Consider the following 21,523-nt stretch of genomic DNA (forward strand, 5'->3'; position numbering starts at 1 on the left):
ATGATTTATGATGCACGTCTTTTGTTTTTTCATTGTTCAGACCATGTTTTTGGACGACCGAGAGAACACGAGAAGAATGCAGTGCTTAAATCAGGTGGGGGTTTATATTTCCGGAACTATGGGCCTGTTTTTCTGAAAACACACAATGGGTTTATCCTGCCATGACTCCGCTGATGTGAAAGCAGCTAGTTCTGATTTGCACCAACGTGAGGAGCTATGTCTACACGACAGCCCCCTTCACGTAGATGTAGTATTCCAGTATTCGACCACTATTTCTCCCAGCTACATCGACAGAAGCACTCTTGTCTTCATAGTTGCATCTAAACTCGGGTTTTTTTCCATAGCTATGTTGGTTATTTTCACACCCATGCCTGACACAGGTTTGCCTTATAAATGTAGATCAAGCCAGAGGGGAATCAAGCTATTTCCATTAATGACATATGTGATTATCATGGGTCTCATTCTCCCTTTGTAATGAATGTTAACACTGATAACGTCTATTTGACAAACTCTTGCTCAGAAAAAAATCGCCCTGAAAGCTCATATCTGACCTTCTGTACATGGGAATTTTTACCAGTTATCCAGTTATATTTATACCAGAATAACCCTCATGTGGACATTCTTGTTCTGGTATAGGAGTGTCTTTCTTTCATTAGTTTAAACCACTTCCAGTGAGATATAAGCTATACCTAAAAAGGCAGAAATTATTATCCAAAAGAGAATAGTAGATTCCAAGGCCAGAAGAAACCATTGTGACCATCTACTCCAGCCTCCTGAATCACACAGTCCAGAGAACGTCTCCAAAATAACTCCTAGAGCAGTTATTTTTAGAAAAGCTTCCCATCTCAATTTAAAAATATTTAAAGGTATTTAAAAATCGGGCCCTAACTGACAATCCCAAGGCCATACAGGGAATCAGGGGGGAGCCAGGAAAAGAACACAGATGTCTTTTTGATCTCCCAGAGATGGGAGGTTTGCAAGCAGAAGGCATTTCAAAGGTTTCCCAGTGAAGTCCAGCTTCTGCAGAACGGCAATTCTGGCATTTCAAAATTCAATCACAGTGAAACCAAACAATTTCAAAATGTTTGAAAAAAAATCTTTTCAGGTCAATTAAAACATTCCCTTTTGAAAAAGTGGACAGGATTTGTTCTTATTCAGACTTTTTGAAAATTTTACTTTGTATTCTATATACAATAAAATAAATACTGGGTGGTAAAACTGAAACATTCCATTCCGATAAGGTACTTTTCAACCTAGCAAAACACAATTTTTCCCCAAAAAGAAATGTTATCAAAATCATTATGTTCCAAATTTCGACCAAGATTGCCACGTTCCATACTTTGTGAAAACCAACATGCTCCCATTGTGACTAAATAGCTGTTTCTGATGCAAAATGTGCTGTTAGGACATCTGTAACCAGGTCTAATGTGAAATCATGAAGTTAAGGCATCCTTCCCAGCTCCCATCACCAGGTGAAAATCTTGAAGTTCAGTTTACTAACCTTTCACCTAGCTTGCTGTATCCAGTGGAAGACATTTCCTTAGATGCACCAGAACATTTCCTTAAATGTCCAGAAGATTCCCAGGGACTTTGGGTGTCTCCTTAGCATGCACCAGCGACAAGCAGCATATACCCTAAAGCAGATAACACTGGAACAGGAATGGGAAAAAGCCGTTGACGAGGAAGATCCGGCAGTTGCAGGGTGAGCGGTTTAGTGTGAGCTGCAAATTTTTACAAACTCCAGCTGCCATTACAACCCAGCTCCACTCAGAGTTTCTGACACTGGGGTCCTGAACCTCCTCTGGGAGTAGCCCGGGATGGAGTTATGGGTGAAGAAGATAAATTAAATCTTGATGCAAGGGAGAGCTGGGGAAAGGGCCAAAGAGGATGCTGAACTAATCAGGTGGACAGCTGAGGAGGCCTGATTTTTTGACAGGCTGGAATGTGTGTGAGGTGGTTGTCAGGGAGGTGATACTTAGACATTACTGATGGGCTGGCTGTTTGCTTCTTATACGTGGTCTACAAGAACAACCAAATTGCCTCTTCAGACCTTAGTCAGCACCATGCAGTTCAAACCCCACAGCTGTTGTCATTTGAGCACCTCTGTCCTTCTCTGTTTGTACCTGTGGAGAATCTGATCACTGCAGGTTTGGTAGCTTGGTTGGAAGTGGGATTTCTTGGGGGCCCCTTGTTCCATTGCAATCCTGCCCCACCTGGGAATGTCACCCCTTGTGACCTCAAAGCTCTGTTGGGAGTTGGCCCGGCTGGAGTTGCGCTAGGTACTGAGGATGTTTCAGATTGATTCAAGAAAGAGCCGCAGAGTGGGACCAGAGAGGCCATTGATGGGATCAGGTTGACAGGTGAGGAAGATACTGCTGATGTTTGAATATTGGACAGCTGGCAGGGGCAGACTGTAAGTGTTAGGGGGCCAGAGAGCAGGTAACTACATAACCCTACCAGGCTGTTTGATTGTTTCTTATAGAAGGAACTTCAGAAGTGGCCATGCTTTCACTTGGAAGAGGCAGGTCATTATATTCCTGGGGGCACAGGGCATCATTCACAGCCTTTGCTAACCTCCACCCGTACACAGTGCTGCCAGGCCAGATGACAGACTGTCCTTTAATGGTGGGACTTTCCAAAGCTTGTAAAATTCAATGGAAGCTGAGTACTTGCCTCTCTGAGGTTTTCTTGAAAGCCGCAACCTCGTTCCTTCAAGGTGCTGATGAATAACTTCAGTATCAATGGTGAGATTTTTGAAGGCGCCTAATGGAATTATATGCCTGACTTCCATTGAATTCCAGGACAAATTGGGTGCCTAAATCCCTTTGGCTCCTTTGAAAATCAGATCCTACGTCTATAGGGTGGGGACCCATAGGGAATGCACCTCTAACTGGCATGTGTATTTATCACTACAGCACTCGGGAGGTTTTCACATCAGCACTGGAGCTGATGGGAAAGTATTTTCCCAGGGGGTGGAGAATTGGGGGTATAGACAATAAACCAAAACCAAGACCGATTTTTTTTCACTTTTCGAAACCTGGCTCTGATCAAACATTTCAATGCTTGGTCAAACGTATGACGGGGAAAATTGCTCATTTTCAAAATTCAAAATAAACCCAAATATTTTACGTAAAACCAAGCTGAATAGAGTTTGCTGTGTCTCACAAGAGGTCAGACTAGATGACCCCCATATCATATTTTTTCACCAGAATGTGCCCTTCCAGTTTTTCTTCTAAGAATCAAATCTTCTTTAACCAAATGTCAATTTGGTTGAAGAGCTGTTTTTCATGAAATAAATAAATACATAAATATTTTGAGCAGCCCTCGTTACACCCAAGTAGCTCAGACCTCCAACCAGGTGACACGGAAATGTGAGTTGTAAACATTACACTCCTCCATCTACTGAGGTGGGGCTGACGTTCGAGGACCCCAGGTACAAACAGATTCAGCAGCCAGGTGTCTGAGCCTGCACTGACTGTTGCATCTCTGCTCCCAAGAGGCTTTGGGCACTGGGAACATGAGTCTTTTCTCTCTGTCTCCAGGGGCTCACAGGATAGATGGTCATACCATGTTCTCTTTCCCCGCAGGTACTGATTGCACTTGTGCTCTTTGCCGGTGTATCCTCCTTCTCCTGGAGCTTCAGGTTCAAGCCTCAGCTGGGAAAGACGGCGAGGGAGTCTTCAGGGAGCTGAAGGAAATACTGAAAGGCAGGTGGAACTAGATTTGCCTCCTGTCCCCGTGTCCAATCATTTAAGATGGGATTTTCAAATGGGGTCTAAAATCTACTTCCTTGGGCGCCTTAGGAAATCCCGGCTATCCAATGAATAAATCTCTGCGTGCTTGTTTCCATGACAACATCCTTGTATTTACCAATATTGTCACAAATCCTCAAAGCTGTTGCAATACACGCAGGCTGAGGTTTTTGAAAGGCCCTAAGAGATTTAGGACCCCTAATCCTATTGCTTTTCAATGGGAGCTGGGCACCAAAACTGCCTTTGAATATTCCTGTACCCCTGAACACCTCTAATGAGCTTTCCATCACTTGCCCCAAACTGAACCTCACGTCACCCATTATTTAAGCAGGCGAGAGCAGTAAAAAGGCCTACCGGAAGTGCTGTGAAATGAGTGAGACCTGGGGTTCGAAGACTTGGGAAGAAAGAATGAGGGCATGCGCTGAATTTCTTGAAATGGAATTTGGAGAAATGCATCATACTGCACAGTCACTGGCCATGGGAGGCAAGTAAATAGTTTTGCATCTTCTTTAAAATGTTTTTTTTTTTTATTTAGTTATTTTTCATTGATTTATTCTGGTATCTGTAAGGATAAAAAGAGGTCTGGTCACCCTAGACTTTCTTTCCAAATATACTATAATATACCGTGACTCATACGGCATGCCACCGCCAACTGCTTTGCAATAATGAGCTTTGCAGAAGTTCCTGCAATAGTTGAGCTATGGACACAGCTGGGTGCTAAACCTGAGAGACTCTCTGAAAAGACGCTGATAAATTCAAAAAGTTCAGAAAAGAGTGACAAGATTTACCCGAGGCCTGGAAAAACTGAGCCTCTTAATGACTGATGAAGGAATTTCAATTAATTTAGCTTAACAAAGAGAAGGCAAGAGGTGACTTCATCACAGTCCATAAGCACCTATAGGAGAGGAGATTTCTCAGAGTAGATTGCTCTTTCCTCTAGCAGATCATGTCAGAGCCAGCTCCAATGGCTGGAAGCTGAAGGTAGACAAATTCAGACAAACATCTCCCTCTTTACACTGAGAAGTACCTGAGCACAGCTTTGTCAGCATGTCGAAGACCAGCACTTTCTCAGCTGGGTGTTAGGACACTTCAGTCATTAGATGTTCAAGCCAATGCCTCGAATTTCACCCTACAAACCTGTAGGCAGTCAGGGCAGATCCCAGATTTCCAGCATAACAGAGGTTGCTGAATTCTGCCTCAATTTCTGGGTTGATTTAATATATAAACCCCATGGAGAGTGCATTCCAGTAACACAATATCCAAGTCTAGACGAGCTATGCGCACATACAAAAGAATAGATCGTGACCACTTCTCCTGCTGTAGCTGGAGAAAGAGATGGAGAGAGATGCTATTAGAAGACCAGGAAACAGCAAAGCTGTTAATGGTCTTGAAAGGATTAGATATTGATTAGTAAGTGTCGGTAAATGTCAATTTCACAATACACACACAAACCGGTGAAAATATATCTACATCAGTAACAACGAACATTTACAGAAAGGCAGATTTAGAAAAATAGTGCTTGAAAACTGAGTAGATTTAACAACAGAAGAAGTAGGGGCACGGGATGGTGAACTGACATGAGTTGGGTACCAGAGCTGGGTACAGGACTTAGAGCTCTTGAGGCCCAGCCTACTGCTCCACCCATTAGGAACCACTGCCTGCTGAGGTCATTGTCTTACAGGGGGAAATTTCAAAGGTATTTAAGTACCTAGGGCTGCAGATAGGCATCTAGTGGCATTCTCAAACATGTCTATGCATGTGAAGTGCCCAAATCCCTATCATATTCTATAGGAGTTCGGAATTGCCTGTGCACTATTGAAATTCCCACTAGGCAGCCACCAGCATCTCTAGGTGCCTAAATACTTTTAAAACCCTTCCCGTGTGTCCTTAGTTTTCAAATAAGAACATAAAAAGTGCCCTAATGTGTTAGAGCAATGGTTCATCTAGCCCACTACCCTGTCTCTGACAGGCTGGTACCAGATTCATATAGACTTTAAGGTCAGAAGGGACCAATACGATTATTAAGTCTGACCTGCTGCACAAGGCAGGCCACAGAACCTCACCCACCCACTTCTGTAATAGACACCTAAGCTATGGCTGAGTTATTGAAGTCCTCAAATCATGGTTTAAAGACTTCAAGGTACAGAGAATCCACCAGCAAGTGCCCTGTGCCCCATGCCACAGAGGAAGGCAAAAAATCCCCAGAGACTCTGCTAATCTGCTCTGGAGGAAAATTCTTTCCTGACCCTAAATATGGAGATCAGCTAAACACAGATCATGTAGGCAAGACTCATCAGCCAGACACCCAAGAAAGAATTCTCTGTAGTAACTCAGAACCCACCCCATCTAACATCCCTTCACAGGCCATTGGCATATTTACCGCTAGTAGTCAAAGATCAGTTAATTGCCAAATAAGGCTGTCCCATCATACCATCCCCTCCATAAATTTATCAAGCTCTGTCTTGACACCAGCTAGGTTTCTTGTCCTGACTGCTCCCCTTGGAAGGCTGTTCCACAACTTCATTCCTCTGAAGATTAGAAACCTTCCTCTAATTTCAAGTCTAAAGTTCCTGATGGGCAGTTTATATCCATTTGTTCTTGTGTCCACATTGGCATTGAACTTAAATAATTCCTCTCCCTCCCTTGTATCTATCCCTCTGACGTATTCAAGAGACTAATCATATCTCCCCTCAACCTTCTTTTGGTTAGGCTAAACAAGCCAAGCTCTTTGAGTCTCCTCTCATAAGACAGGTTTTCCATTCTTCGGATCATCCTAGTAGCCTTTCTCAGTTTGAATTCATCTTTCTTAAACCTGGGGGACCAGAACTCCATACAGTATTCCAGATGAGGTCTCAACAGCATAATGGTACTATTGTATATGGTACAATGTACAATGGTACAATTGTATAATGGTACTAACACCTCCCTATCTCCACTGGAAATACCTTGCTTGATGCATCTTAGGACGTATTATCTTTTTTCACAGTCACATCACATTGGCGGCTCATCGTCATCCAGTGATCAACCAATATGCCCAGTTTCTTCTCCTCCTCTGTCACCTCCAACTGATGTGTCCACAGCTTAAAGCAAAAATTCTTATTATTAGTCCCTAATTGCATGACATTGCACTTTCCACTATTAAATTTTATCCTATTTCTATTACTTCACTTTACAAGGCCATTCAGATCTTCTTGTATAATATTCTGGTCCTTCTCTGTATTGGCAGTAGCTCCCAACTTTGTGTCATCCACAGACTTTATTAGCACCTTCCTACTTTTTGTGCCAAGGTCAGTAATAAAAAGATTAAATAAGATTGGTCCCAAGACTGATCCCTGAGCAACTCCACTAGTAACCTCCCTCCAGCCTGACAGTTCATCTTTCAGTATGAACTGTTGTAATCTCCCCTTTAACCCGTTCCTTATCCAAGTTCCAATTTTCATATTAATCCCCATCATTTCCAGTTTAATTAATAATACACCATGTGGAACCGTAACAAATGCCTTACTGAAATAGGTAAATTAGATCCACTGCATTCCCTTTGTCTAAAAAATCTGTTATCTTCTCAAAAAAAGAGATCAGGTTGGTCCGGCACGATCTACCTTTTGTAAAGCTGTGATGTATTTTGTCTCAATCACAGTTAACCTCAATGTCCTTGACTACTTTCTTTTTCAAAATTTTTTCCAAGACCTTGCATGCTACTGAGGTCAAACTAACAGGCCTGTAGTTACCTGGATCACGTTTTTTCCCTTTCTTAAAAATAGGAACTATGTTAGCAATTCTCCAGTCTTACAGTCCAAACCCTGAGTTTACAGATTCATTAAAAATCCTTGCTAACGGGCTTGCAATTTCATGTGCCAGTTCCTTTAATATTCCTGACTGGAGATTATCCAGCCCCCCAAATTAGTCCCATTAAACTGTTCGAGATTGACTTCTATCTTGAATGTAGTAATTTCTACCTCCATATCCTCATTCCCATTAGCCTTCCTGCCACTATCTCCAAGTTCTTCATTAGCCTCATTAAAAACAGAGGCAAAGTATTTGTTTAGATATTGGGCCATGCCTAGATTATCCTTAAACTCCACTCCATTCTCAGTGTTTAGCGGTCCCACTTTCTTTGTTTTCTTCCTGTTTATATGGCTATACCACCTTTTACTATTGGTTTTAATTCCCTTTGCAAGCTCCAACGCTACTTGGCTTTTGGCATTTTTCACTTTATTCCTACATCTTCTGACCTCCAAGAAGTAGGTACTTGCAGATATTTTCTGCAACTTTGACTTGAAAGAATTCCAAGTCTCCTCTGCCTTTCACTCCAGTCCACTTCCCTAACTAATTTTTTTTTTAACATCATTTTTTTTTAACATTTTTTGACATCAAAGACCCTAGCCACAGATCTGTTTTTGTTTTTCCTTCCATTTAGTCTGAACTGAATTAACTCATGGTCACTCGAACCATGGTTGTACCCTACAACCAGTTCTTCTATGAGGTCCTGGTTAGAAATAACCAAACAGGTTGTCCCGGGAGTGGATTGGGGAGATGGAACCCTTTATTGCTTGCTCGTTCCATCTCGACGCCGTGAGTGATAAACGAGGGGGTTACTTTACAATTCTTTTATCCATACCAGTATGTAACTGTATACATTTCCAGCAACTCCCCATAGACCCTTATTTGGTTACATTGACACCTATAAAATGAATATTAACTACATGATGAATACAATTATATTCGCCCCTGTTTGTTGTTTACAGGATTATTTCACAGAGTGTAGGCACGTTACCTTGAAACCTAGTAACATTCTTTAAAGTATACAATATGCAAGGGAAAGAAAGAAGATAATGCTCTTTTCCCACAAGCGGCCTGGAGCAGGACGGGGAATAGCCTCATTCCTTGCGCAGATGGCTAGGAAGGGAGGAAAAGAAGAGAGATAACAGACTCTAGCTAGAATTCACACCAAGTAACAGGAACAAGGTTTCCCCGTGCCATGACCCCGTTTCCTGTAGCTTAGACCTGACCACTTGTCCAGCATTTAACTCTTTATTCTCCTACACTCCTCACTACTCACCAATACCAAATCTAAAATGGCATCCCCTCTTGTTGGTTCAGTAACTATTTGGTAAAGGAATCCATCCACTAGCACATCCAGGAAAATCTGGGCCCTGTTATTATTACGAGCACTTGTCCTCCAGTCTATATCTGGGAAGTTAAAGTTTCCCATAATCACACAGTTCCCAGCAGTATTTACTTCATTGAAACATTAAGGAGGTGTCGATCCATGTCAAAATCGGATCCCGGTGGTCTGTAGCACACAAAGCATTATACGAGGGGAAGCTCCTGCAGCTTTCTTCCCCAACGTGATTTTCTCCCAGACAGACCCTGTTTTAGCTATTCCATCACTTCTAATTTCTTTACAGTCTATCTCATCATTGATATACAATGCTACTCCACCACCTTTGCCTTTATTTCTATCTATCCTAAACAGCACATAAGCTTCAATACTTGTACTCCAGTAGTGACTACTATTCCACCATGTTTCTGTTATCCCTATAATATCTGGTTTCTCTTCCTCCATCAGTAGCTCTAGTTCCTCCATTTTGTTCCCCAAGCACCTCTCATTGGTGTACACGTTCTTAATGTTTGTTGTTTGGCTTCACTCACATTCCTTACCCCATTTGGCACAGTCATTCTACCATCAGTATCACCTAGTAGACTGGTATCTCCACTACCTCTCCTCTTATTGTCCATTCTCCTACACACTGCTGTGTCCTTTCTTAGTTCATTTTCACCCTCTCCCAGGGGGAATGTACAGAAAAGGGCAGTTTTGCACAGATCTACCTCTGACTTCCCCTCCTGGCTTCTGGCAATCAGAGGTTTGTGGTTGCCTCAAGCATGCGTTACCTCCCTGGTTATCTTAGCTAATAGCCATTGGACCTATCCCCCACAAACTTATTTAATTCTTTTTTTAACCTACTTCTACTTTTGGCCTTTCCAACATCTCACATCAATAAGTTCCACAGATTAATTGTGCATGGTGTGAGAAAAGTATTTAACTTTGTTTGTATTAAATTGGCTGCCGGTTAATTTCATCGGGTGAGTCACAATAGCCCGACACACCCGCTCAGTCAAAGAAGCGTAAAGTATCTCTGCTGTATTTTTGGAGTTACTCCCAGTCAGACAACACTGCCTTTGTCTTATCCAAGCTAAAGACCGTATTTTCACAGATGTACATAGTGGGCTTTAGCAGAGTTATTCTGTATTACACCAGCTGAATATCTGGCCCTGCATCTCTACCAGCTAGCTGAGGTCCATGTCCTAGTCTTTGAGGCAGAAAAATGTTTTGTAAATGTAAAAAAATGTTTTGTTGGAATGTTTCCAACCAGTTCCAGGTGAGATTTCTCTGTGCAGCTTTTCCTCCAGGCTGATTAAGGCCAGCTGAGACCAATTAGGGTCAGCTGAGACCAATTAGGGTCAGCTGAGACCAATTAAGAACTGCCTGGGAGCAGATATAAGCTATAAGATATAAGGGCTTTTTTTTGGAGAGTTTGGAGAACGGGAGAAGGAGAACTGTGAGTGGCAGGAGCCAGAGAAAGGCTGGGATTTGCCCGTTGGAGTGGCTACTCAGCCCCGATGAAAACCAGGGTAGGGAAGCAGCCCAGAGAAGAGACTTGCATAGTGCCTTACAGCAGCAGCCAACCACTGCTGTCAGCCAGGGTTTCTGGGCTGGTGTCCAAAGAAGAGGGCGGGCTCAGACAACCCCTACCCCGACCGCCCCTGGCCCAACCAGGGAACTTCCCCCTTTTCTGGGAGAAGAGGTCTTTCACTTCCCTCCCCCCCACCTTAGAGCCTATGGTCCAGAAGGCACTGCTCGGCCTTCAGAGGCCAGAAGGAAGACGGGGCAGAAGCGAAACGGCCGCCATCTTAAGACTGGTGGGACTCCGGGCGGCCATTTTGTGCCCACCGCATTGAAAAAGCGCTCGGCCCCTGGGAGAACGAGGGCAACCGTACCACACCACCTTGCACCACAAACGGGTGCTGCTCTCTCCTCAAAACCCTTCCCCATTCCAGGACCCATCATACCAAAGCTGCTCCTCAGTTACGTCTGTGTAAATGTGCAGAAATATCCATTGTCGGGGTGGTTGTCCCATTCCCCGCAGCATGATGTTCTGGCAGCAAAGTCTGCGACAGGCAGTCTGGGAGCTGGAAAATGAAAAGGCACCCCGCTGCGTCCGAGTACAGCAGCCCCAGGAGAAGAATATATTACAATTACTCTACCAGGGGCACTAGGCAACCTAAATGCCTTTGGATCAGCAAATACCCATCTCTGCCCCCACTCACTGCTAATAACAACTGAGAGAAAAAAGGAAGAACATGTTTCCTCTAGTTTTTGTTTTTTACTTAGTTTCAGCTTTGAGTTTTTATTCTTATTTTTCTTGCCTAACAGGAAGTGTATCGAGTGCGTGTACAATGTGGTGGAAAATCTTTACCTGCATCTGCCATTGGAGATGGGGGAGCACCAATAACTTCCTGTTCCAATGTTGTAAGCAAAATGCATTTCAAGGCACTTTCCGCATCTGTGTGTACACCCAGGGTGTGAATTGCTCTGTTTTTCAAAGTTCTGGTTTGACAGTCAATAGATTAACCAGAAAGCAATGAGAAAAGGGCAGCTATGTTGTAGAATGGGCTGCAGGGGGCACCAGAGGGTGAGAACATAAGAACAGCCATATTGGGTCAGACCAATGGTCTTCAAGGGCTTGGGAAGGGGCGTATATACCGTAATATCGGCACTAGGAGCAGCAAAGGGCATGACGAGATGGCTATATTATAGCCCACGAAGAACTTTGAAGTAAGTATCATTAAAATTTTCACCAATTCTATATCTAGTAACCTGCATACTTAGCAGTGCTGCACTGCAATATAACCTGAGTGCCCCATGACAGCTGAGAAGTTCCAGCAAGACAGAGAACTCTTATTATTCCCATTGAACTGGTGGAGAACGGAGGAACAAAAAAGAGAAATGACTTTCTCAAGGTCCGAGAGGAAGGGTGTCGAGGACTATGACAATTATCTCTGCCCTACAAACGTTCTTGTGCATGAGAAAGAATAAAAGTAGCAGAATATAGGAAATTTTTGGGTTTTGTTCAAACAAACTTTTCTGAATATTTTTTAATTTGCATTATCCACACACCGCTGATTGAGAGCTAGTGTGGAAACATATTTCACAAGATTTTATGAGAATGAAATTACAAGGAGTCACAATTATCTTTAAGGCAAGAGGTATTCTCTAGAGCAGTAGTTACCTCATCATTTCTCAAATGATATTTGATTGTGAATGGAAAATGGCTATTTGGTAAAATCAACTTTTTCATGGAAAAAATGGATCAAAACTTTCTGGGAAATTACTGGGTTGCAGTCTGTGTCATTGTTCTTCATGAAAACCAGAAAACGAGTCAGCTTCCGTCCCTGTGGAATGAAAACAATTTCAGAATTTCAAAATTTTTGGGGGGAGGAGGTCTTTTTTTCATGTTTTGACCAGCTCTGTTTGCCTTTTTGAATGTTCATGGAAAGTAAATAAAAGGGACGTAAAATGCAACTGAAGGGAATGTGGGGCTTTTCTTTGGAGAGATGATTGTCAGTGTGTTGTTGCTGTGTTTGCCCACTCTGTTACATGCCTGGTTTTAGTATGAGGCTGAATTTGCACTGTCAGAACTTCTTAAAAGGCAGCCGGGATTCTCCGAAAATGGAGAAATACTGAATGGTCCTTCCAATATGTGTTTATTGATGACACCCATGTGCTACTCAGCCTGTTTAGAGGCTAATTTCTCAAAATTAGAGGAGAGGTACTTCATGAAGCCTAAGGACAAGGCTTTTGTGCCTAAAGGTACTGATAGTCATCTGGGCTTAATGGGAGTTGGACACCTAGGCCCAGATTGTTAATGTATTAGACGTTCCTCTGATCAGAATTACAACACCTAACTGATTTAGGACCATGGTCTCTCAATGGGATGTAGGCACCTAAATCCCTTTTTGAACATTGAGATTTAGGCTCCTAAATATATTAGGCACGGAGCACAGCACAGCCTAATTAGCTATAACAATCTGGGTCCTGGGCACTTTTGTAAATGCTGCTGGGCCTCTCTCTTCATCGTTAGACACCTACCATCCCCTGTGGTAATTACAAATCACCCAAGCAGGTTAGGCACCTCACTCCCATTATTTAAAATGGAATTAGGTGCCTTCCATGGACCAGTCCTTGGGTGGTCAAGTCCAATGGTTAGAGCAGGAGTCAGGCCTAGTGGTTAGAGCAGCCGTCAGTAACCAGGAATTGGCACTGACGGTCAGAAGCGGAGTCAGATGTCAGGGGCGGAAGTAGTGGCCAGGAATGAGAGCCGGTTACCTGGAGCACGGCAAGGCGGGTACAAGGCTGGAGACAGGGCTGGTGCAGGAGCTATCTCAGCCATGGGTAAATGCTTTGAGCCGCCAGCACCCTGCCACTGGACATAGGAGCAGGTTTGCAGATCCCTGCAGCCAGTCGGGCGGTTGGGCTAATCAGGCGGATTAGCTGGGACCCAGCTGTACTCGTTAGACAGCTGGGGGATTAAGCAGGGATAGCTACAGGTCCTTATTCCTGACAGTGACTAACCTGCTTAGATGCCTTAGCAAATCCCACTCGTAATTCATCTGCCAGCTTAGGCGCCTTTAAAATGCATATGGAATTTCAGTGGAATTTGGGCACCTATCTCACGTGACACCTAGGAAAAATCAGAGCCTCAAACAACACTTGGATGCATTTTCACAGGTGACCCCAAATTCAGTGGCTTGGCCAAGGACAAAGTCATCCACTTGATCGATGCCGGCCTTGCCATCAATTCTGCTTACCCCCTCGTCCTGCGTCCAGAGAGGAAAGTGAAACTGATCCTCTCTTTTGACTTCAGCAATGAGCACCCTTTTGAGGTAACTATTGTTATTTATTGTGATGTTTCTCAAAGCCCCGGGGAGGATCAAGAATCAAGTTCCCAAAACTCCAGTCAGGATCAAGCATTGCATAAATACGCAGGACTTGACCCATGACCCAATGATTTTACGCTGTTGTTAGCAGCAGTAAGTTGGATTACCTGAAGATGCTATATGATCACAATTCGATGCTTGTGGTGGTGTAGGCTCCACTTGGAATATCTCCCTTATTATCTGAAAGTTCACTTGTGTTCGGAGTAAGGGAGTGTGACCAACCACGGGTCTAGTCAAGAGAATATGTGACTTCTCTTAATTTCTGAATTTAGTTCCTTAAAGTTCTGTTTTTTTCTGTTTAAGAAGGGCAACTTCTTACTCACAGGTGTGCCCTTATGTGTATCACAAGCCTATCTGATGCCCTAAATGTTAATGAATCAGTTTGGACACTTTTATTTCTGTTGGTACCTATGGAACCAAGAGCACCCCACAGGAGGAGATGGGATCAGTGGAAATGTGAACTAAGTTCCAACAACTCTGCAGGCTCACTAACGTCACATATCGCCCATGGTCCAGATGTGATTTTTGTCTCCCTCTTGTGGCCCCAGCTACTACAACAATTTGCTACTTTGTTTATACCGAAAACAAATTTTCCTATAGATTTAGTGCACTTTAGTTGTTCTGTGGTCCACGGAACCCTGAGGCGCCCAGATTATGTCTAAGATTTCCAAAGACATCTGCACCTCCACTCAAAATTTTTTAGGGGTCTGCAAATAAAAAGAGGTTGAAAACCACTGCTATAGGTGAATATTTTTTTTTACAAATTCCAACACTTGCCTTTTTGGAGTGGGAAGTCTGGATTTGATTCCTGCATACTACCTTGGGCTGAGGTTTTCAAAGCCACTTAAGAGATTAATTTTAATTGGGTACCCACATCCTTTAGCAGGTTTTGCAAATCTCAGCCGTAGTATATGAATGGGGCTGTAATTTGTTACTCAAAGATTCTGGCTAGAGAAATATGGCAACAGGCTCGTGTCTGGTTTCCATTGGAGGACGTCTATTAGTCAGTTCCTTAGAGGCTCCTTGGAACGTTTGTATACCTTAAGCTAGGTGTATTTTTAACTGTCCAGCATGGCCACATTAGTGGTGCCATATTTTATTAGCAGAGATGGCTATTTATTTATCTATTTATAGATATTAAAATCACTTTTCCCTCCTTCCCAGACCATCAAGAAAACTGCCAAGTATTGTGAGGAAAACCAGATCCCATTTCCCAAGATAGATGTAGAGAAGCTGAAGGACACGGATAACCCCTCTGATTGCTACATCTTCAAAGGAAAGGACATGCCCACTGTCATGCACTTCCCGCTCTTCAACAACAAAAATTGTCCCGGTAACTTAATTTTAAACCACACTTTTAAAACTCTACAGGAGAGATTCACAAAGGAGACTTAGGCACTTCGTTGCCACTTTCACCACCTAAATGTCAGATTCAGGCCTCCCTTGGATTCACAAAACCCCCAGTCAGATGCCCCCAGACTCTGTAGGTACCTAAACATGCTCAGCGCCTACGTTTTTTCAGTCAAGTTCTCTCAATGCCTGCGTTTCCGTCTCTGGGCATGTGCACTACTGCCCCATCCCAGGCGTCCAGATGTGCCTCTAGCTTGAACCCCGCACATGTGCTCAGATAAATGCAGAGAAGAGAGGCCTTCCCAATGTTCCTATATCAGGTCTCTGGCACAAACTCTAGGCCCTGTGACTTCCAGTCATCCTTCCCCTTCTCAAGGACTTCACACCACTTTCTCCAGTGGCTGTTAGGGGAACCCGGCCCTCCCACTCTACCAAATCCTGCCCTTTTATCGGGGCTTACTATTGGCGCCTGCTCCAGGTGGCTGCTTTGTCTCTCATAGCCTCTTGCCAGATTTCCACACTCAGGGGACAGTCGCAGCGGCCTAATGCTCTTCCAGGTCTCTCCACTCCCTAACCCAGAGAGAAGTCCTCCTTGCAGGCCCCTTCTCCTCTGAAACTCCTGCCTTCATGAAGATCACCCAGCTCCCTCCCCAGCTGGGACTCATCTTCAGTGAAGTCTGGCTCTCCTTCCACGTGCAGTCTGGTAACATAAGGCCCACATTGACTCTTTCAGGGCCTGTGAGGGCTAGATAAATAGATAGATAGATAGATAGGCTCCCTTAAAAGCATGAGATGGGTTTGAAATCATAAACTTTTAAAGAAAACAATATGTTTAGTTATTTCTGTTTGTTTTCTGGTTTCTGAGCCTTTACAGTACATTAGTGTCACAATTCCAGTTTTTTCTCTGAAACCTAAGGAGTGGAAAATTCCTTTTCAAAATATAAATCAAAACTGAGATCCTCACCTAATCCCTTGTCTCCAGGAGCTGGAGCTTTGTTGAACAAAACATGAAATATTGTGAGTGACTGGAAGACTGACAGGGGGCCTGATAACAGTCCTCAAATATGTTAAGGGCTGTTGTTGATATGTTGTTCTCCATGTCCGCTGATGGTAGGATGAGAGGTAATGGGCTTAACTGGCAGCAAGGGAGATTTAGTTTAGCTATTAGGAAAAACTTTCTAACGCTAAGGGCTGTTAAGCTCTGGAAGAGGTTTCCAAGAGAAGTAGTGGAATGCCCATCAGAAAATTTTAAGACCAGCTTGGACAAACACCTGTCAGTGTTGGTCTAGGTTCACTGGATCCTCCCTCAGCACACGAAATTGGAGTTGGTGACCTCTCGAGGTCCCTTCCAGCCCAGAATTTCTGTGACTCTGTGAAAACCTCAGCACTTGGCCATGTTGTTCTCCTGCCTCTTTAGCAATGCCTGTATTCTATGCTTCTGGGAGCAGTAAAAGTGTAAAACAAGTACCACTATTTTCCTCTCTTTGGCACTTACCTACCCCTTTTCTTCCTAGGTGAAATAGAAGACTTCAGAAATAGGTTTTCCACTTTTAGTTGGTCCTACCCAGATGATGATGTCGAACAACTCCTCATGAGATCAAAGATGAACGTATCCAACAACAGGGAGGTGATTCTGAAGGAGATCCAGCAGATTGTGTCCTCCTCCACCAAGGAGTTTTAAAACCACATCTCTGTTTGGCTCGTGTTCCTGAAGGGCAGAAAATCTGTGCATGGCCCTGAACGGCACATTTGCCACAATGCTGTACACGGTGACCACTGAGAATTTAAATTCATGAGGGAGGGGTTAGTTTCTTTGGGTTAGATTCACAAAGGGATTTAGGCACCTCTCTGCCACCTTTGGTGCATAAGTTCCAGATTTAGGCACCACTGGGATTCACAAAACCCTTGCCGAGCCGCCGCGGAAACCTGTAGCACCTAAACTCCCTCAGCACCTAAGTTTTTGCAGTAAAATTTCCCTGGTTGTCTTTGTTTCTGCCTCCGGGCATGTGCACTGCAGCCTTCATCTTGGTGTCCAGATGCCTAAGCCCCAAATGATTCCCGGGAAGGACAGGCCTTCCTCTGCCTCATTCACTGTGGGGCCTGAGGAGAAAGATGATCTCCCTCATAACTGTTAGCCCAGGAGTTAGCGGACTCACCTGGGCTGGAGGAGACCCTAGGTCAAATCCCCTCACTGCCTGAGAGGGAGAAGGGATTGGAAGAGGAATCTTCTACCGCTGTGGTGAGTGTCGGAACCACTGGGCAGTTGGACAGTCTGATGGCGGGGGGGCTTCAATCCCCCCGGTGAAGCTCTTCCACTGCAGATTAAATAATTAGAGAGAAATTTGGCCAAAAAAGAGAGAGCAAGCATGAGAAGCTCGATGTCTTCAGCCCTGCCCTGTGAGTTCAGAGACAGAGGCTCTAGTCCCCTGATGCTACAGCAGTAGGCCCCACAGGCGAGCTGTGCGGAGGGATGCCTGTCAGATTCCTGTAAAGAGTTCCACCCTTCCCACAAATAGTTAACAACATCCCATTGTTTTTGGAGATTTAACCCCTGCTGAGTTTGTAATTACCACCAGCAGCATTTTTTCCTACTCTGGTAAATTATGTTGCACCCTCCCCTTACACACCATACCCCTCCCTCCTGCAGTCACATGCCATTTGAGGCTTTATACTTTATTTCCAGTGGGTTGGAGAGTAGCATTTGGGTAACCCCTTCCCTTAAATACTACTTCCCCCCACTTTTGTGGAATTGTGATTCCCAATACCAAGCAAAACCGAGTGTATTATTACCGTGAATTATTACCCTCACCCTGCCTGATGATTTTCATTGTTCCCACTAGCCCTTTCCTTCCACTGCAGTAACTGGGCAAAGAGATACTTAGTCCCCCCAACAGTTTGTGAGAATTTCTATTCACAAACAGATTTATTACATTCCCCTCCCAGCATCATCCATTTTGGGAGGCTGAGTTCATGCGTATGAGAAAAGAGTTCACTGTGGCCTGCACCAAGTGACAGTGGGCCATTGTTTGTGCCGTCACGGCGAGCTGTCCCACTTCGATGGCTCCCCTGTAGGTTTGCACGGTGAGGCTGAGGATTGCTTGATGAAGTTGGTTGGCCATGTTGGTAGTATACTGAACAGCTTTACCTTGGAACTACAGTGATGAGTTTAATGCTTGCAGCAAAATTGGGGGGTTAAAAACTCCGGATATATGGACACTGTACGCTTGGTTTGGAATGGGGTGTTTACGACAAACGTCCAAAGGCCTTTGGACTATTGGGGTTCCCAGCGTGCACAGAGCAGCACGGTACGACCAATGTTCCAGTCCTGGATGTCTGAGCAGAAATTTGTTACTAATTCCCTCCTCTCCACCTTCCCAGGTTCACACTGTAAGCAGTCAGTTACCCAGGGACAGTTCCCTTGCTGTGTAACCACAGCCAACCATTAGCCATATTAATTGTACAGTCCTAGAGGATCATAGAATTATAGAATATTAGAGTTGGAAGGGACCTCAGGAGGTCATCTAGTCCAACTCCCTGCTCAAAGCAGGACTAACCTCAGCTATATCATCCCAACCAGGGCGTTGTCAACCCGCACCTTAAAAACCGATAGGGATGGAGATTCCACCACCTCCTTAGGTAACCCATTCCAGTGCTTCACCACCCTCCTAGTGAAAAAGACTTTCCTAATATCCAACCTTGACCTCCCCCACTGCAACTTGAGACCATTGCTCATAGTTCTGTCATCTGCTACCACTGAGAACAGCCTAGCTCCATCCTCCCTGGAACCTCCTTTCAGGTCGTTTATCCTAATTTTAAGCTCAACTCTAAAAACTGAGGAAAGTTCATAAATTTGCCCTATGGCCTGTTATATAAAATTGTTTAAGAAAAGATGTAAGAAGGAGACAGGAAGACTGACTTAAATTGAACAGGCAGGCTTTTATTGACACCACTCAAGGACTGTGTTAAGATAATGACAGGTAAAGAAGAGGAAGCAGAAAACAATGAACCAAAATCAGCGTGTCAGAAATTAGGCCTCACGGGTGGACAAAATAATGAAAGGTGTAATAGGAGGAGAGAGTGTGGAGCGTGGGCCTGATGCTAGGCCTGAGGCCTGTACCAAAGGCAGCAAAAGTTATGCTATAAGCAAAAGTCAGGCCCTGTCAAAAGAATATGTTTGCCTTCAAGTTCGGTGTCCGGTACATGAACTTGGCACCGGTATTGCTAGCACTGCTAAAACACAATGAATGTGTAAACACATTCCAGTAGGCCAGCACAAGAAAACCCCCTAGCTAGCACACAATAAAATGGTTTGACAGAAGTGATGAATAGTGATGTTTTCTGAGAAACATCAGGAGTAAATTACAAGGGGAGATAACAATCACGTCATGGATCAAGTAAGATGATATGGAAGTTGTTTATTCCAAATTGTTTGCCACAGTCTATAAATGTTGAGGTGCCGTCTCTTGACCTTTTGTCTGGCCTTTGTGGGGGAGCAGAAAGTCCCATTGCGCAGTGAGCTGGGCTGTTGTAACTTGCATCCACATGTTAGTAGACATTGATCCAGGGAGCTGAGTCTGTGCTTCGTTGGCAATAAACCTGGCTGACCGCCTTCGCTATTTAGCCGATTCTATGGTCTCTTTGGGGAGTTTGATCAAGATCTGGTGGGCTGGCTACCTGGCCAGAGCTGGTGCCTCACAAAGAGAGAACACACACACAGTCAACATCTGACAACACTGGTGAGTCCAACCAATGATCTGGTAAGTAGGCGAGTTGTCCTCTGTAGGAATCATGATCTAAGATGGCAGAAAACTCTCTACTTGAAAATCCCCACAGAATTTGATGAGGTATGGATGCACTGGGTAACCAGAAAAGGTGGTCAATATGAGGTCAAAAAAGAACTCATATTGACAATGGGAAAGCATGGACTGGAATATGTAAAGTGATGGCTGAGACTGAGGCTTTAGAAAGTAATAAGTAAGAAAATTAGAATATTGCAATTAATGGCCACAGCTGTGATGTGGCTCAGACAACATGCCGCAAAATTGGCAGGGCAAGTAATAGAATCAAAAAGAGAGTTAAAAGATGCAAGAGAAGCAAGAAAGCCCTGAAAAGCATCCTCTCTCCTAGCCGGGCAGCAACAGTTCAGAGATGTTACACGTTACAGCAAGCACAGGAACAGAATAGAAAATTGGAAACAGCTGTAACGGATCTACAAAAAAGGGACATGCTCTTCCCCATTATAAATCTTGCTGGGTTACAACAGACTTGAGATATTTACATAGTGCCTGAAGAACTGGGTCAGAAATGGAAAAAGGCGGTGCCAGCAAAATTAAAAGATGGAACAAGAGATAATTGGAATGGGTTTTGCATTGTGGAGTGACCCAGAGTAAGAACCACTAAAGAGTCCGTGGGCCTGGACCACCCCACTACAGTCATCACCATACAATGAAAGCCAGGTTCCAGTAAAACCTAAACTGAGACCAAGACAGGTGCCTGTCACAAAAGGAGAACTTAGGGCTTGTCTTCACTTACCTTGGCGATTCAGTGGCAGTCGACCGGAGTTACGCAAGCTACGCAAAAAATTTGCGTAACTCCCGTCAACTTCTCTCCTTCTGTTCTGCGTCCGTCTTCACTGCACTGCGCCGACAGGAACCGTGTTCCCCTCCATGCAGCACAACGCCACTTGAGAAGGTGGTCTTAATATGTCAATTTCTGGATCAACTGAGTGGGTTTTCACTGACCACTCAGTTGATCCAGAGAAGTTGATATGACAGCAGCGAATTTGCCGCCATCAGTGAAGACATAGCCTAAGTGCCAAGGAAGGGGAAGTAGACACTGGATTGGTAAATCAGATGAATAAAAAAATGGAACAGTTCACAGAGAACATGAGGTGACACGACCTGTGACTTGATAGCAGGGGAATGGACAAAAAAAGAATTTCAAGGTGAAAAACCAAAAGTGAGCGGGTTAACACCTAGAATTGCTGCATTAGTGTATGGAGTTGCCCAGAAACGGTTAACTGCAGCAAAAGAGGGCAATCCTGCAATCCATTTGGAATGCAGACAAAAGCAGCAGACACTGGGGGAACAAATTCAGGTTTTGCAAAAGCAGGTAACAACCCCTTCTCCTCTCAGGACCAAGATAAAAATCATGGTTACGTGTTCCCAAGCCCTAGTTTAAACTCATGGAGCCCCACTCCTTTCTCCGAGCTAATAGCATACCCGTCTTCCTCAAATATTTTTACATATCAATTACGTTTTCCTTTATATCCTCTCTCAGTGTGCTAAATTCACTACTGCTAGCCTGTATTTTAAAATGACCTCACAGAGTTAATTAATCTCTTTTGGCTCAGGTCTCCCTCCCTTCCTAGGCTGCTCTTCTGCCTTTCCCTCCACCCCTTCTCACTTCTGCTCTCTTTGTTT

General features: G+C 44.1%; 1 protein-coding gene across 1 annotated transcript in view; it reads left to right on the forward strand.

The window, feature by feature from the left end:
- LOC137144877 (cytosolic phospholipase A2 gamma-like) overlaps positions 1-16,814 on the forward strand; it is a 31,068-nt gene extending 14,254 nt beyond the window's left edge. Inside the window, exons 8-14 of the mRNA XM_067535362.1 lie at positions 41-94; positions 3,588-3,707; positions 4,084-4,204; positions 11,192-11,283; positions 13,543-13,697; positions 14,916-15,084; positions 16,616-16,814. Of these exons, the coding sequence (XP_067391463.1) occupies positions 41-94; positions 3,588-3,707; positions 4,084-4,204; positions 11,192-11,283; positions 13,543-13,697; positions 14,916-15,084; positions 16,616-16,782 (878 nt within the window). The 3' untranslated portion in view covers positions 16,783-16,814. The remainder of the gene's footprint in view (positions 1-40; positions 95-3,587; positions 3,708-4,083; positions 4,205-11,191; positions 11,284-13,542; positions 13,698-14,915; positions 15,085-16,615) is intronic.
- Positions 16,815-21,523: the final 4,709 nt, after the last annotated feature.

The sequence above is a fragment of the Emydura macquarii genome, unplaced genomic scaffold (assembly GCF_026122565.2).
Source record: "Emydura macquarii macquarii isolate MOO-44397 ecotype Brisbane River unplaced genomic scaffold, CSIRO-AGI_Emac_v2 contig_3487, whole genome shotgun sequence".
Classification (NCBI taxonomy): Eukaryota; Metazoa; Chordata; order Testudines; family Chelidae; genus Emydura; species Emydura macquarii.